Source organism: Semicossyphus pulcher, unplaced genomic scaffold, assembly GCF_022749685.1.
Source record: "Semicossyphus pulcher isolate SPU_LCO1_2020_fin unplaced genomic scaffold, fSemPul1.0.p SCAF_1, whole genome shotgun sequence".
In the NCBI taxonomy this organism is placed as follows: Eukaryota; Metazoa; Chordata; class Actinopteri; order Labriformes; family Labridae; genus Semicossyphus; species Semicossyphus pulcher.
This window is the reverse complement of record NW_027211603.1, coordinates 2,134,083-2,149,214: the sequence shown is the minus strand read 5'-3', so window position 1 is coordinate 2,149,214 and position 15,132 is coordinate 2,134,083. Positions and strand designations below refer to the sequence as shown.

Here is a 15,132-nt window from a genome sequence, read left to right as displayed (position 1 = left end):
AGATGCATTCTAACCTCTGACCTCTGTCCGTCTCCTCTCTGTCTCTGTCAGGCTGGCCTTCTTCGAGGTGAAGTACCAGTTTTACCGCAGAGACAAGCTGATGTGGGCAGTGGTCCGACACTACACTGAACAGGTATTACAGCTGTTTCTGTTGAGTTGTTTACTGTTGGGATGTTTGCACCACATGTCTCCAGCCTCTGCCTCGCTCTGTCTCCAGCCTCTGCCTCGCTCTGTCTCCAGCCTCTGCCTCGCTCTGTCTCCAGCCTCTGTCTCGCTCTGTCTCCAGCCTCTGTCTCGCTCTGTCTCCAGCCTCTGCCTCGCTCTGTCTCCAGCCTCTGTCTCGCTCTGTCTCCAGCCTCTGCCTCGCTCTGTCTCCAGCCTCTGTCTCGCTCTGTCTCCAGCTTCTGCCTCGCTGTGTCTCCAGCCTCTGTCTCGCTCTGTCTCCAGCCTCTGCATCGCTCTGTCTCCAGCCTCTGCCTCGCTGTGTCTCCAGCCTCTGTCTCGCTCTGTCTCCAGCTTCTGCCTCGCTGTGTCTCCAGCCTCTGTCTCGCTCTGTCTCCAGCCTCTGCATCGCTCTGTCTCCAGCCTCTGTCTCGCTCTGTCTCCAGCTTCTGCCTCGCTGTGTCTCCAGCCTCTGCCTCGCTCTGTCTCCAGCCTCTGTCTCGCTCTGTCTCCAGCCTCTGCCTCGCTCTGTCTCCAGCCTCTGCCTCGCTCTGCCTCGCTCTGTCTCCAGCCTCTGTCTCGCTCTGTCTCCAGCCTCTGCCTCGCTCTGTCTCCAGCCTCTGTCTCGCTCTGTCTCCAGCCTCTGCCTCGCTCTGTCTCCAGCCTCTGCATCGCTCTGTCTCCAGCCTCTGCCTCGCTCTGTCTCCAGCCTCTGTCTCGCTCTGTCTCCAGCCTCTGCATCGCTCTGTCTCCAGCCTCTGTCTCGCTCTGTCTCCAGCCTCTGTCTCGCTCTGTCTCCAGCCTCTGCATCGCTCTGTCTCCAGCCTCTGTCTCGCTGTGTCTCCAGCCTCTGCCTCGCTCTGTCTCCAGCCTCTGCCTCGCTCTGTCTCCAGCCTCTGCCTCGCTCTGTCTCCAGCCTCTGCCTCGCTCTGCCTCGCTCTGTCTCCAGCCTCTGCCTCGCTCTGTCTCCAGCCTCTGCCTCGCTCTGCCTCGCTCTGTCTCCAGCCTCTGCCTCGCTCTGTCTCCAGCCTCTGTCTCGCTCTGTCTCCAGCCTCTGCCTTGCTCTGTCTCCAGCCTCTGTCTCGCTCTGTCTCCAGCCTCTGTCTCGCTCTGCCTCGCTCTGTCTCCAGCCTCTGCCTCGCTCTGTCTCCAGCCTCTGCCTCGCTCTGTCTCCAGCCTCTGCCTCGCTCTGTCTCGCTCTGTCTCCAGCCTCTGTCTCGCTCTGTCTCCAGCCTCTGCCTTGCTCTGTCTCCAGCCTCTGTCTCGCTCTGTCTCCAGCCTCTGCCTCGCTCTGTCTCCAGCCTCTGCCTCGCTCTGTCTCCAGCCTCTGTCTCGCTCTGTCTCCAGCCTCTGTCTCGCTCTGTCTCCAGCCTCTGCCTCGCTCTGTCTCCAGCCTCTGCCTCGCTCTGTCTCCAGCCTCTGCCTCGCTCTGTCTCCAGCCTCTGTCTCGCTCTGTCTCGCTCTGTCTCCAGCTTCTGCCTCGCTCTGTCTCCAGCCTCTGCCTCGCTCTGTCTCCAGCCTCTGTCTCGCTCTGTCTCCAGCCTCTGCCTCGCTCTGTTTCTGGGATGTCCAGTTTGGATTTATTAGCTGCTCCATTCAATTTTGTGTTTTCTAAAGTTTTCTTCATTTTTCTCCTTTTTCTCAGTTGTGCTCCTTAAAACCCAAAACATCTGTCCCCAATAATAAACAACTGTTCTCTGTTGTATCTGCAGCTGTTCAAAGAACATTAAATAAATATACCATTAAAATATCAAACAAAAGTCACACTTTTTTTAGAGAAACTACACAGACAAAGGACCTAACCACTCTGAGGGACCTCCTAGTATAAGTTGTAGTACTAGTTTTTATGTTCCCAGGTTTACAAAGAGAGTGTTCTATAAATGATCCTCACTCTTCCTTTTCTTCTTCGTGTTCCTCTTCGCCTTCTTCGTCTTCTTCATCGTCTTTTTGTCCTTCTTCGTTGTCTTCATCGTCTCCGTTGTCTTCTTGTACTTCATCTTTGTCTTCTTCATCTTTGTTGCCGTCTTCGTCTTCCTCATCGTCTTCTTGTTCTTTTTCGTTGTCTTCATAGTCTACATTGTCTTCTTGTGCTTCTTCTTCTTCTTCTTCGTCTTCTTCATCGTCTTCTTATTCTTATTCTTCGTCTTTGTCGCTGTCTTCCTCCTTTTCTTCATCTTCGTCGTCTTCTTGTTTTTCGTCTTCTTCTTCTGAACTTGTGACCAAGCCGAGAGACCCCGCTGGTTTTATTTTAAAGGTTGACAATCCCCTGATTTCAGACAATGTTGTTGTTTCTTGCTGCAGTTCCTGAAGCAGATGTACGTCCTGGTTCTGGGTCTGGATGTCCTTGGAAATCCGTTCGGACTGATCCGGGGTCTGTCTGAGGGAGTGGAGGCCTTCTTCTATGAACCTTTCCAGGTAACACGACGTCCACACGTTGTCATTTAAACACATCTAAAGCTGCTTCTTCATTGGTCAGCAGGGTGTCGATACTGTTGCGAATAAATCAGACTAGGACAGACGTCAGTCCTGGTTCAGGTGTCGTGTTAGCCCTGTGTTAATGAAGCTGACTGTGTGTCCATCAGGGGGCTGTTCAGGGTCCGGAGGAGTTTGCTGAAGGTTTCGTGATCGGAGTCCGCAGCCTGCTGGGTCACACTGTCGGTAAGAAACTAATAATCAACTTCCTGCTGCTACAACCAGAAGGACTCTTGTAATTTATGATCACAACAATCGGCAAACAGAAGGACACATCCGTGTGATCTGACTGTGTCCTCCTCTTGGTCTCCTGCAGGTGGCGCTGCAGGTATGGTCTCCAGGATCACCGGCTCGGTGGGTAAAGGTCTGGCAGCCATCACCATGGACAAAGAGTACCAACAGAAACGACGAGAGGAGATGAACCGGCCGCCCAAAGACTTTGGAGAGAGTCTGGCTAAAGGAGGAAAAGGACTGCTGAAGGTAGAGAGAGAGAATCTGAAGACCGTTTATCAGCTGGTCTGAGGTCAGAGGATGACGGGCTGTTACACTTTGTGTCTTTGCAGGGCGTCGTGGGCGGAGTTACAGGCATCGTTACCAAACCTGTGGAGGGTAAGTGTTGTTTAACTCTCCGACATCTCTCATTCTGAAATCATTAAAGTTTTTGTGAGTGAATTCATTTCAAAATAATGTCAGAAAACAAGTTATTAAATGAAAGTATTGCCATTATTTAAGGGGGTTTAAACTGAGTAACAACAACAAGATTTCAAAGTAATGATGACATAGACCGGAAGAGAATGTTTGTATCTGTTTCTTTAGTTTCAGAGCTGCAGTAGATCCGCAGTCGAGTTGTCTGTCTAACACTGTGCTTTATGTGTATGTGAAGGGGCGAAGAAAGAGGGAGCAGCAGGTTTCTTTAAGGGCATCGGGAAAGGTCTGGTGGGCGTGGTGGCACGACCGACAGGCGGCATCGTGGACATGGCCAGCAGCACCTTCCAGGGCATCCAGAGGTACGCTGCACTTCATGACACCTTCCCAACACGTGTCTTTGTTTTCTCAGAGCGTGTCTTTCTTTTCTCAGGTAGTTTCACTGTGAGTTTCACTGTCTGGCTCAAAGAAGAACTTCCTGTGTTGTCTGTGTGCTTCTCCTCTGTTCTTCTTCTTGTCTGCTCACTAATTTTCTGCTTTTGTTTTCTGTCTCGTATCGTTGTTTCCCGGAGTTTTTTTGTTCTTTCTTTTACTTGTGCTTTTGGTGTGTGAGTATTTCTCATTACGTTCGTTAAAGCTGAGCTCCTTCATTATTGCTCAAAGTCTGTTGATCAGGTTCAGGAGCATGTTACCCCTCAGATAACCGGGATGGATACAATCTTTTGTTTTGATAAAACCTTGAGTCAGATCGATGAGTGAGATGAAGGAGCCGAGCTTCAGCGGCAGCACTTGTACGTTTTTGCATGTTGTTGTCGTCCGGCAGGGACCGATGGTAAGTCGCTGCATCGTGTCACGTATTAAAACTCCATGATTCATGCTCACGGCATCCATTATTGTAACAATGCTCGTAGCCCCGCCCCCTCAGCTTGCTGCGGCATCGTGAGTCGTACAGGCCACGCCCCCGATGGAGATGCTTTTCCTGCCTGGATGTAATGCAGTTTAAACTTAACGACATGAACGTGGAAAAAAATCACAAACTATTGGACTGAAGAGCAAAAAAATTACTCCCAACCAAAATACCTTTAACTATCTGTAAATACCAGTAAATGCTACGAAACAGTTTAATGAGTGTCTAAGAAACTGATCAGTGAATGCTGGTAAGTATATGCAAATGTACATTTCATAATCCTAAATAATATTTAATATTTGTTGTAAAAAAGAAAAGGAAATACCCCATGAACCCTCAGTGCATGTCAATAGTCATTACAGCTTCATACGTGTGCACAGGTTTAAATTCTAATTATTAAATTCCTTTAAGTACAAATTAACAGCAAATATTCTTATATAAATTGGTAGATCTAAATTACGACGGCATATTAGGGCCTTTGTAAAAAAAGAACAAAAACGGATCCGGAGCAGAAGAAGAGTTATATTGTGAGACAAAACTCGAAAAGTCCAAACTTTAAAGTCGCGGTGAAATGAAAAATGTCATTTTAATCCTTTTAGATCACATCCCCGGTAATATTGTGCATCTATTTGACAATATAGGCCAAAAAAAATACAGAAAATAAATTTCTTCGTATTCATCGTATCATTTTTTCTTCCTGTAAAAAAAAAATATCCCGTGTGCTTACGTAGGCTAGAACCAACCAATTTCAACCAATCAATCTGCAACATTTAGCCGCAGAGCACCAAGAACGCTCGGTCAGTTAGCTAGCTACTGCGCTGTGGAGAACGTCTGTCTACGCCCACTTCTCAACGATCAAATCAAATCCCTCTAATGATATGTCCCGCCTGCACGTCCTGTTTCACTGGGAAATATGTCACGATACGGAAGCTAGATACTCTCGAAATGCTGCTTCAGCTCAACTTTAAGTCATAAATTTGCCGGAAAAATGGCAACTTTGTTAGAAAAAACACTGGACACCCACCCGAGCGCATAACACACTTAATGAAGTCGTCATTTCAAGATTTCAAGATTTTTTAATCTCGGGATTTTTGAGTTGTTTCTCTGAACATTAACACTCCTCCTGGCTCTGTTTTTTTCCCTTTTTTTTAATAGCCCTAATACGCCGTCGTAGTTAATAGTTGTAAATATTTGAAAATGCTATAAAATCATAAATATTTATAAAAATGTGCAGATATGTGTAAATAGTTTATATATTCAAAATAAGGAGCAACCATGTCGTAGCAAATAGTACGAGTTTAAATTTGTATACATATTGGAAGTTGATGTAGATAGAGGATAAGCGTACATATTACGACTTAGACTATCACACAACTTTGCACGTCAGGTTTTGGTAAAACTCGTGACAATAATCTAAAAAGCTGAACTCCATAAAACATGCAAACGTTTATGTTTGAGTAAATCTGTGGTCGCTGCGACAGCCTGCTTCTGTTCCTGAAACATTTCCCAGCTGCCTCAGTGATCTTCATCTCCTCCTCCTCCTCTGTATGAGGCCTCCATCTGTCATGTGACGCATCAGTCAGTTCATTATAACCTGTTAAACATTACTGTTTCATGCTGTCACTGTAGAGGTCAAGAAAGGTGAGATATCCCAGCTGACAGAAGCACCTAACAGCATCATGTACAGTGAACATGAACTCACTCTAAGCAGGCTTCAGGTTTAATCTCCAGTGGTTACTGTTCACCAAAAACACACGTTAATTTATTGATGTAAAGTAAAAAGGCTCACATACTGAACCCTGAGGAACTCCTTTAAAACTCAGCTATATTACTCAGAGTGAAAACACAAACTCTTCTTCATGTTCAGCTTTAATTACAAGATGTGAGCTTATATATCCTGTCTGTGCGTGTTTTGTGATGTCAGAGTGGCGGAGTCGACGGAGGAAGTGACCAAACTGAGGCCGGTGCGTCTGATCAGGGAGGACGGGATCATCCGACCATATGACCTGACGGAGTCGCAGGGTTTCGACCTCTATCAGGTAAGACCGCTGTGACTCTCTCTTTCTAAAAACTTGAACTGCCCAATTAGCGACGATGCTAACAGAGACACATTTAGCAGGATGACATCAAAAAGGGCAACATTCACTTATTCACTGTTCTGGTGCACAGGGTACATTCACCAGGGTACAGTATACAGGGAACTGTCCACAAGGTACAAAACACAGGGGACAGAAGTATGCAAGAAACAGTAGTGGGGTTGGGTACAGAAGTCAGTCCGGTGGGCAGTCGTTGGAGAATAGTAATCAGGGCACAGCAGTTAGGATGTGGAAACTGTGTTTATCATAATAACCTTTAGGTTTCTGTGGAATTCCCCTTTAATAACAGAGGGAGGAGTTCACTAACTACTACTATCATTTGCCCCCGCTATCTGCTCCGTCTCAAGGTTTCATCACACAGCAAATTGCGCTGATGAAATTCAAGCATAAACACGCCCAAAAAGTTTTGCTGCTCGGTGCAGTTTGCTCTTGTTTCACGTCCGATTTGTGAGACGATGTAAGCAGCTCCACTCTGCTGTGTGAAGCTTTGCTCTCAGGCATTCACTGAGCTCCACACTGACGGAGCTCAGCTCCATGCACAGATCGATGATGAGCGGGGAGAGGAGGGGGCAGCTCTTTGAACAGTTTACTAAATATAAGGTACAGAGTCGACAGGTGTTTACTAGTTTCAATCGCTGTAATGCAGCTTCATTTTTTAAACGAGCCCGTAACAATAATCCCCGTCTTGCGTAACGGCTTCAGACCGTCTCCACACGTGGAAAAAGTGTGCCCGTGTGTGTTCTGGGGATGAGCCTCGGACGACCCCGGACCGACTGATCTCCTGATCGTGACAAAAATAGCAAAATATTATTTACAGACATTTAAATTTTGGGGTTCAAACAAGGTGGAATTGTCGTCATGATCTGTGGAAACTGCGCGCTGCTGTTAGCGCTGCTGTTTGTGAATTAGACGCTTTTTGCCACGAGGCTCATTTACATCGAAAGGGGCCAAATTTGCCCTGATTGTCTGCATAATTACTTATTTAAATATGTGCAAACTGCACCGCAGCACAGAGACGCTGTTCAGAGGCTTTTACGTTATTTGCGCAGGTTTAGCGACGCGAAAGCCACGCAATCCTTTCGTGAATTAGACCCAGAGTGTCCATCTTTGTGGATTCTGCTTATTTCTGCTTCTAACCACTTTCTTCTTCTTCTTCTTCGTCTTGTGTTTGTGTCACATGCAGCCTGATGAGGAATAAACAGGGTTTGCTTGCGTCAACTTTAAGTGCTTTAAAGAACTATAACCTTCTGTATATTCATCCTTTATCAGACAACTTTAATGTTCAATGAGTCTAAAATATGAATTATATATCGTCATTTGTACATTAGTCTATAAATATTGTTGGTAATACTTTAATATATGAATATTGTTATATATACACCAATAAATATTGTGCGGATATATTCAGGTTTCTATGCATGCCAAAAATAATGTCTTTATCTCATACCTCAAACATTTTTACACAACGCTCCGTTTTATTACTTTTTTCTAGAAGAAAATGTTCTGCTTTTGATTTCTGAAATAAACTAATGTATTATTTTTGTTTAGAACCATTTATAAATAATAATTTTTATTATAGTTTTGTTTAAAACCATTTATAATTTAATGATCCAAATAAGGAAAATCAGGCAGTGGAAGTTATTTAACTATCAAACTGTGATGAATGTGTTCTCTCCATAGATCCTAGCACTATTTTTGTAACAGATTGTAGCACCGCTTTTCATTCCCAACGTGTAAATGATATTTAATATGACCGTCTCTGTGCTCATATATTTGTATAATTCAGTCTGAACTGATATTATGCATCGTTATTGTAGCATGACCTCTCAAACTGTTGTGCTTGTGTGTTTCTCTGTGTGCGTGTGTGTTTGTCAGCAGAGCAGTGACGGTGTGTAACATCTGTAACATCCACCTGACTTTTAATAAAACTGCGCTCCTTATTCGCACCTTTCTTTCTTACGTCTGCAAACTTGATCTCTTCTTTCAAATGTGGGACTCTTACGGTGACTGATCTACAGGCTCCTTTCTTCTTTCTAAAAGTATAATCAGGAAGTAATTCAACGTTTAGGCAAAATAATAGAGACAAAAAATTAACATCAGATGTGGTCTGGAGAGATCTGTGCAGCTCGCTGAGGCCTGATTTGAACTGATAACAAACTGCACACAAGTTACACAAGGAAGCTGTCTTTACTGGTGCGTTACGGTAAACATGAAATCAGAATAAAAAACAGGAAACAAAGAACTCAAGCTGTCGGAAAATAAAATGGAATAAAATAAAACAATACACATATAAAAGAATATTCTCTAAAATATGTCTTTGGTCCATAGAAAGAGCTGTAAAGTTTGGAACGTGCAGGGTGTTACCAGCAGAAGTGAACTGTATGAACAGCAGCGTGAGCGCGGCCCGCTGGAGCCGGTTAAGCTGTGAGGAAAAATAAGAAGCATAATGCCGAACAAGTGAGGATGAGGAAGTGTTTGGGGGGACATGGAGAGCAAAGGGGTGTCTGTTGTTCTGCAGGAACTGGAGGTGAGACGGTTTATGTTCTGTCAGCAGTAGCATGCTAGCTAACATTAGCCTCAGGGCCAGAACGTTAATGTAATTAATGTAACGACACCATCAGAGGCCTTTTCTCCTCGTAGACTGTCGGCGCTACAGGTCTGCTGTCATTCAGATGTCAAACAAATGTGTTCTGTCTGTCTGTTTGTCTCTCTGTCTGTCTGTCCCTCTGTCTCTCTGTCTGTCTGTCTGTCTGTCCGTCTCACTCTTGGTTCTTCTGTCTCAATCTTCGTCTGTCTAACTCTCTATCTGTCCCATTCTGTCTGCCTCTCCAAATTTGGTCTGTCTGTCTCACTCTCTGTCTGTCTCTTTTTCCAGAGACAGTTTTTCTCGATCTCTGTCTGTCTGTTCTACTATGTCTGTCTGCCTGTCTCACTCTCTGCCTTTCTGTCTGTCTGTCCCATTCTCTGTCTGCCGTCCCACAGTTGGTCTTTTTGTCTCACTCTATTTTTGTCTCCATCTCTGTCTGTCTGTCTGTCTGTCTGTCTTACTTACTTACTTTCTGCCTGTCTCACTCTCTACCTGCCTGCCTGCCTGTCTGTCTGTCTGTCTGTCTGTCTCTTAGTCTCACTCTCTCCCTGTCTATCACACTCTCTGCCTGCCTGCCTGTCTCTCTCTTAATCTCATTCTCTCTCTGCCTGTCTCACTCTCTGCCGGCCTGTCTGTCTCTTAATCTCAGTCTCTCTTTGCCGGTCTGTCTCTCTCTTAATCTCACTCTCTCCCTGTCTGTATATCAGTCTGTCCCTCTCTCTGCCTGTCTTACTCTCTGCCTGTCTGTCTCTGTCTTAATCTCACTCTCTCCCTGTCTGTATATCATTCCATCCCTCTCTCTGCCTGTCTCACTCTCTGCCTGCCTGTCTCTCTCTCTTTGTGACGGCTCTGGTTAGTCTGCGAGTTATTCGAGAGGTTTAAGACTGAATCTGCAGAACCGTCACATCAGAACCAACCGAGGTCAATAACCAAATTCCTCCCTCGATTTTTCGGAGGGGCAAACGGGGTAAAAGTCGCCCGATCCTCCTGAAGTCTGAGTCCAGCCTGTGTTTTTGACGCTTAAAGAGACACGAGAAGAGATGAAAGAGGAGAGCAGAGAGAGAGGCAGGAAGGAGACAGAGGGAGGAAGCTGATCTGATCTGATTATAAAGGAGTGATATCAGAGAGGGAGATAAATACAGAGAGAAGGAAGACACAAGGACATGAAGCACTCTTTATTTACATGTATTATATTACCACCCCCCCATGTGTAATGATCGTATTTGTGCGGACGCTCTGGTGTGTTTGAACCTCATGGTTTATGTTTTCAGCGCTCTGAGATCAAACAGCTGGAAGGTGAAGTGTTCAGAGATCACTGTCAGTATCCTGGACACCGAAAGACCAACATCATCGTCACCAACAGGTAGCAACGCCCGCACACAGCCTCAGGTTGTTCCTTTGCTTACAGCCTCACGTTGTTCCTTTGCTTACAGCCTCAGGTTGTTCCTTTGCTTACAGCCTCACATTGTTCCTTTGCTTACAGCCTCACATTGTTCCTTTGCTTACAGCCTCACATTGTTCCTTTGCTTACAGCCTCACATTGTTCCTTTGCTTACAGCCTCACATTGTTCCTTTGCTTACAGCCTCACATTGTTCCTTTGATTTACACTAAGATTTGTTAGTGTTTATGTTGTGCCATATATAAAGTTCTGTGACATTGTTATTTATTGTTTGCATGTTGTTGTTGTTGATGTTGTTGTTGTTGTTGTTGTTGTGCAGGAGGGTCATGTGTGTGAAGGAGATTGACTTTGTCGGCCACTTCAACAAAGAGTGGGAGTGTCTGTTTGAGAACTTCTACCGTCCTGCCGCCGTGACGGGAACCGAGCTGAAGATCTTCTGCAAGGTAGCAAAACAAAGCAGATGAATCTGTCTGTCTGTCTGTCTGTCTGTCTGTCTCACTCTCTGTCTGTCACTCCCATTCTCTATCCGTCACTCCCACTCTCTGTCTGTCTGTCTCACTCTCTGTCTGTCACTCCCACTCTCTGTCTGTCTGTCTGCCCCAGTCTCCATCTCTCTGGCTCACTCTGTCTGTCTGTGTGTCTCCCTCTCTGTCTAACTGTCTGTCTGTCACTCCCATTCTCTGTCTGCCTGTGTGTCTCATTCTCTGTCTTTCCTACTCTTTACCTGTCTATCTGTCTGTCTCACTTTCTGTATGTCTTACTTACTTTCTTTCTGTCTGTCCCATTCTGTCTTCTTTCTGTTTGTCTCCATCTCTCTCAATCTGTCTTACTCTCTGTCTGTCTGTCTCACTCTTTCTCTGTCTCCTTGTAACACTCTCTGCCTGTCTGTCTGTACATCAGTCCGCCCCCTCCCTGTCTTTCCATCTGTCTCACTGTCTGCCTGTCTGTCTAACTCTTTTTGTGCCTCAGTCTTTGCCTTTCTTTCTGTCACACTCTATGTCTCTCTGCCTGTCTCATTTTCTGCCTGCCTGTAGTTCGCCTGTCAGTCTTACTCTCTACCTGTCTGTCTGTCTCACTGTTAGTCTCACCTTCTGCCGGTCTGTCTGCCTGTCTCACTCTCTTTCTGTCTGTGTTTCAGGAGCAGCAGAAGTTAAAGTTAAAGAAAGACAGTCAGGAGCCAGTGAGGAACATTCAGCTCAAAGACACAAACACTGCTCAGGTACACACAGGTGTGTGTGTGTGTGTGTGTGTGTGTGTGTGTGTGTGTGTGTGTGTGTGTGTGTGTGTGTGTGTGTGTGTGTGTGTGTGTCACTCCATGGTCACCCTCCCTCACCTGGTTACCTTTGTACCTCACAGAAGTTGCAGGCAGCCATATCAGACGCTCAGGTGGCGCAGCAGCAGCACCGCATGGCCAGACAGAAGTCACAGCGCTTCCTGAAGCAGAACACCAAGCAGTGAGGTCACTTCCTGGCAGCACACCCACTTCCAGTCCAATGCTGATTTGTCTCACACTGTCCCTTTAATCAATGTTAAATAATACTTATTATTCAGACAGGAACGTCACCTGCCAGCACTTTGTTCCTTTGTTTACCGTGCTGCCTGATTCAGCGGTCGCAGTGTGAACAGGAAGTGGCACTTTTCCTCTTTTTTTCACAACATTTTGTCACTTTTTTAACCACTGTTTGTCACATGTTCCTCCTATTGCCACTTAAAACACGGGTGAGGTGTCTGTGAGATGTTCTGAGGTTATAAATCCAGACCAACACAGGTTTTATTTACACCCACCTTAGACTTCATGAAGGTTAAATCTTTGTTATTATTGATTAGGTTGAGGGTTCAGTATAGTGAAGATTTTAAGACGAGGTCAGTAGAAACTGTTTCAGTCTGCAGCTTAATTTTCTGTGTTTGTGTCCTAAACAAAGATTTACTTCCTGTCCACTTCAACACCTTCTCAGTTTGACTGATGTGGAGCTGAGTGAGGCAGACTTTTATTTTGAAGGGGCACACTTTCATGATGCTGTCTTTTTGTTAGTTTTGTGTTTTTTTAAATATTTTTTTTAAGTATAGAACATGACTTCCTGTTGCTAAGCAGTAAAAACGTCCTGTACCTGACAGCTGGAGAATTTAAAATGTTTAATGAAGCTAAAGACTGTTTATTAATTTTGTTTTTTAAATGTACCAAAATCCATGAACCTGATCATATTAATGTCATTATATCTGTCTAAATATCCATCAGTCAGTATAAATGTCTTCTATGTTATTTTATTTTATGATGAAATGAGTCGCCTTAGTTTGATTGTCGTGGGTATTTCTGTCCCTGCTGTTTGCCTGCAGGCTGCACAAGAAGAAGCCATAAAAACAAGTTGCACTAAATGATGTAATTACAATAATCGGTGTGTTGAGGATGATAAAAATGTGCTGCCGTTCTTCTTCAGAGAAATAAACACGTGAAAATCTGCCAAAAAAGAGAAACAATCAGAGTTTAACCTTCAGATCTTTCTGTTTGCTAACTGAAGAGTAAATACTGTTTAGAACAAGTGAAGGTGACGTGTTTACATGTGAACTTTAAATCACTAACTGCCACCCGCTGACTGTGTACGCTGAATTACTTCTATTTTTATAATCTTTGCTGTAACCAAACATCCGTTTGTTCCTTCATGTTTGTGGCAGAAAAATAAGAGCTGAATCTCTAAAGAACTCATGACGTCTGCTGTCTTTGTGTGAACCATCATCTCTGCAGCTCCTGGTGTTATGGATTTATTGATGAGCTGAGTGTTTCTTTACTAACTGTTCATAGACGGAGGGGTTGCTATTGTTGGAGTAGAGACTCTGGACCCCCATCATCTCTCAGTCTGACCTGGTTCTCTTTAAAAACGTCATTAGTGGAGGGCTGTGAGTTTAGATCCAACCGTATCCATCCATAACACTGCTTTAAAGCCTTGAGTTTGGTGACCAAAGTGACCATATTTGAGGGGTTAGCAAGTTACGCTAGCTAATCAAAGCTATAAGTCTGTGCCCAAGGCTAGCTCATTAGCAGCAGAGACTGTTTAAAAAGATGGCCGACATCACAGCTCTGTCATTATAGTTAGTTCTTATCATGCTGATTTATGTCCAAGTGTTCATTTTTCTGACACTTTTAATTAGTTATTTGATGCTATAAAAAGGGGGTGTGGCCTCATGATTGACAGCTCTGTTGACAAGTGGGGCTCCTGCAGTGTTCTGTCCCCGAGTAGCAGAGTAGAGGAGGAACGGCGAGAGGAGACGTAACTAACACTAACACTACAGTCATTGAACTTTCCATCAGCGTGAATATCTGCTTCAGACCGACACAAGAAGCTGTTCTGCTGCAGACTGAGGCCACCTGAGGGCTCCAACACGCCAAGGACACCTGAGGGTTCCAACACGCCAAGGACACAAGGTAAAGGTGTGTTTAGGGCAGATGAAGGGGCGGACGCCTATACAGCAGCTCCACCAGCTGATCTGTACTGCACACACTGTGGATACAGATGAGCAAGATGGCAGCGCCCGCTCCGGGTGGATTTCACATCATGTCTGTTTATCGTCCAGCTGTTTGCTCTTGTTTCAGGTTTTGAAATAATCATCAGTTTGTTTTGTTTTCATTGAGACCAGCAGGGGGCGGCAGAGACACACCGACTCTAGACCCAACATCTGATCAGATATTCAGTCTAGCTTACACCACAGTAAAACTCCACTGGTTTCATTAGTAAATAAATGTTCACCCCCCACAACACACACTTTCTCTCTCTCTCTCTCTCTCTCTCTCTCTCTCTCTCTCTCTCTCTCTCTCTCTCTCTCACACACACACACACACACACACACACACACACACACACACACACACACACACACACACACACACACACACACACACACATACGCACTGCTCTGCTCTGCGTGCAGTCTTCATGGCAATGACAGAAAAATGGATGCCGATGATTTCCAGATGTCGGATGTTTTGCTGACTCGTTAATATTTAAACAAAAAAAAAACAGAGCTCTCTTCTCATTGGTCAGTTTCCCGACTGAAGTTTGATGGGATTGGTTTGACCGGGGAGAAAAAAAGCTCCCAGTGCATCATGGGTAATTCTCCTGCAGTAATCTGACCCCAGGTCTGCTGCTGTCGGTGGAAACATCTGGAAGAGAAACAGAAACAGCTGATGATGTGTTTTATGTCACATGTTTGTGATCTCACAGCTGATTGGTTGAGATATTTTATTAACAACATGAACTTCTTACTACATTATAATGGAGTTTATGATTTTTTTTGTAAGTGGAGAGATTTGAATTTGATTTTACTTCTTTTGTTCAGTTGTATTTGTTTTTTCCACATGTGTAACACGTTCAGCTGCTCTCCTGTCGCCCAGGTGATCTGTGGTTATAAAAACCACCTGGACACATTCTGAACATGCTCATCTTTGTTTCCAAAGTGGTGGCATTTAATATTTCTGTGCAATGAACAATTCCTTTAATCACTAATCAATGTGCCCTTTGTTGAGTAGTCTGTTCAGGGTGCAGCTAACTTTTCCTCCACTAGATGGAGCCAGACAAAACGCTTCATCCAGCCTCTGACCAGGTTAGCCAGGCTCAGTGGGTTCACTCAGAACCTGCTGCACTGCTCCCCTGCCTCCCGCTTCATGTGTGCATGAACCTGTGAGTAACTTTGATAATGATGTTTAGTCTTTTGTCCATTTATTAAGTTCTAGTGATTCCATTTAGTCCAAGTGTCTCCATCGACAGTGTGCCGATTGATCTGTTAGCAGCACCTGTTTGCAGTAGGACCCATGTACCTGAGTATATGCTGTCGTTTCTTGGCTCAAAACATCACCCAGAGGTTAAGTTCTGT

At 44.9% G+C, this 15,132-nt stretch overlaps 1 protein-coding gene across 1 annotated transcript in view; it reads left to right on the top strand.

Moving 5' to 3' along the window:
• vps13c (vacuolar protein sorting 13 homolog C) overlaps positions 1–12,948 on the top strand; it is a 57,435-nt gene extending 44,487 nt beyond the window's left edge. Inside the window, exons 75-85 of the mRNA XM_069662931.1 lie at positions 52–133; positions 2,464–2,577; positions 2,745–2,820; positions 2,951–3,114; positions 3,198–3,243; positions 3,518–3,641; positions 6,111–6,225; positions 10,141–10,232; positions 10,589–10,712; positions 11,408–11,488; positions 11,626–12,948. Coding sequence (XP_069519032.1) covers positions 52–133; positions 2,464–2,577; positions 2,745–2,820; positions 2,951–3,114; positions 3,198–3,243; positions 3,518–3,641; positions 6,111–6,225; positions 10,141–10,232; positions 10,589–10,712; positions 11,408–11,488; positions 11,626–11,727 — 1,120 coding nt within the window. The 3' untranslated portion in view covers positions 11,728–12,948. The remainder of the gene's footprint in view (positions 1–51; positions 134–2,463; positions 2,578–2,744; positions 2,821–2,950; positions 3,115–3,197; positions 3,244–3,517; positions 3,642–6,110; positions 6,226–10,140; positions 10,233–10,588; positions 10,713–11,407; positions 11,489–11,625) is intronic.
• Positions 12,949–15,132: the final 2,184 nt, after the last annotated feature.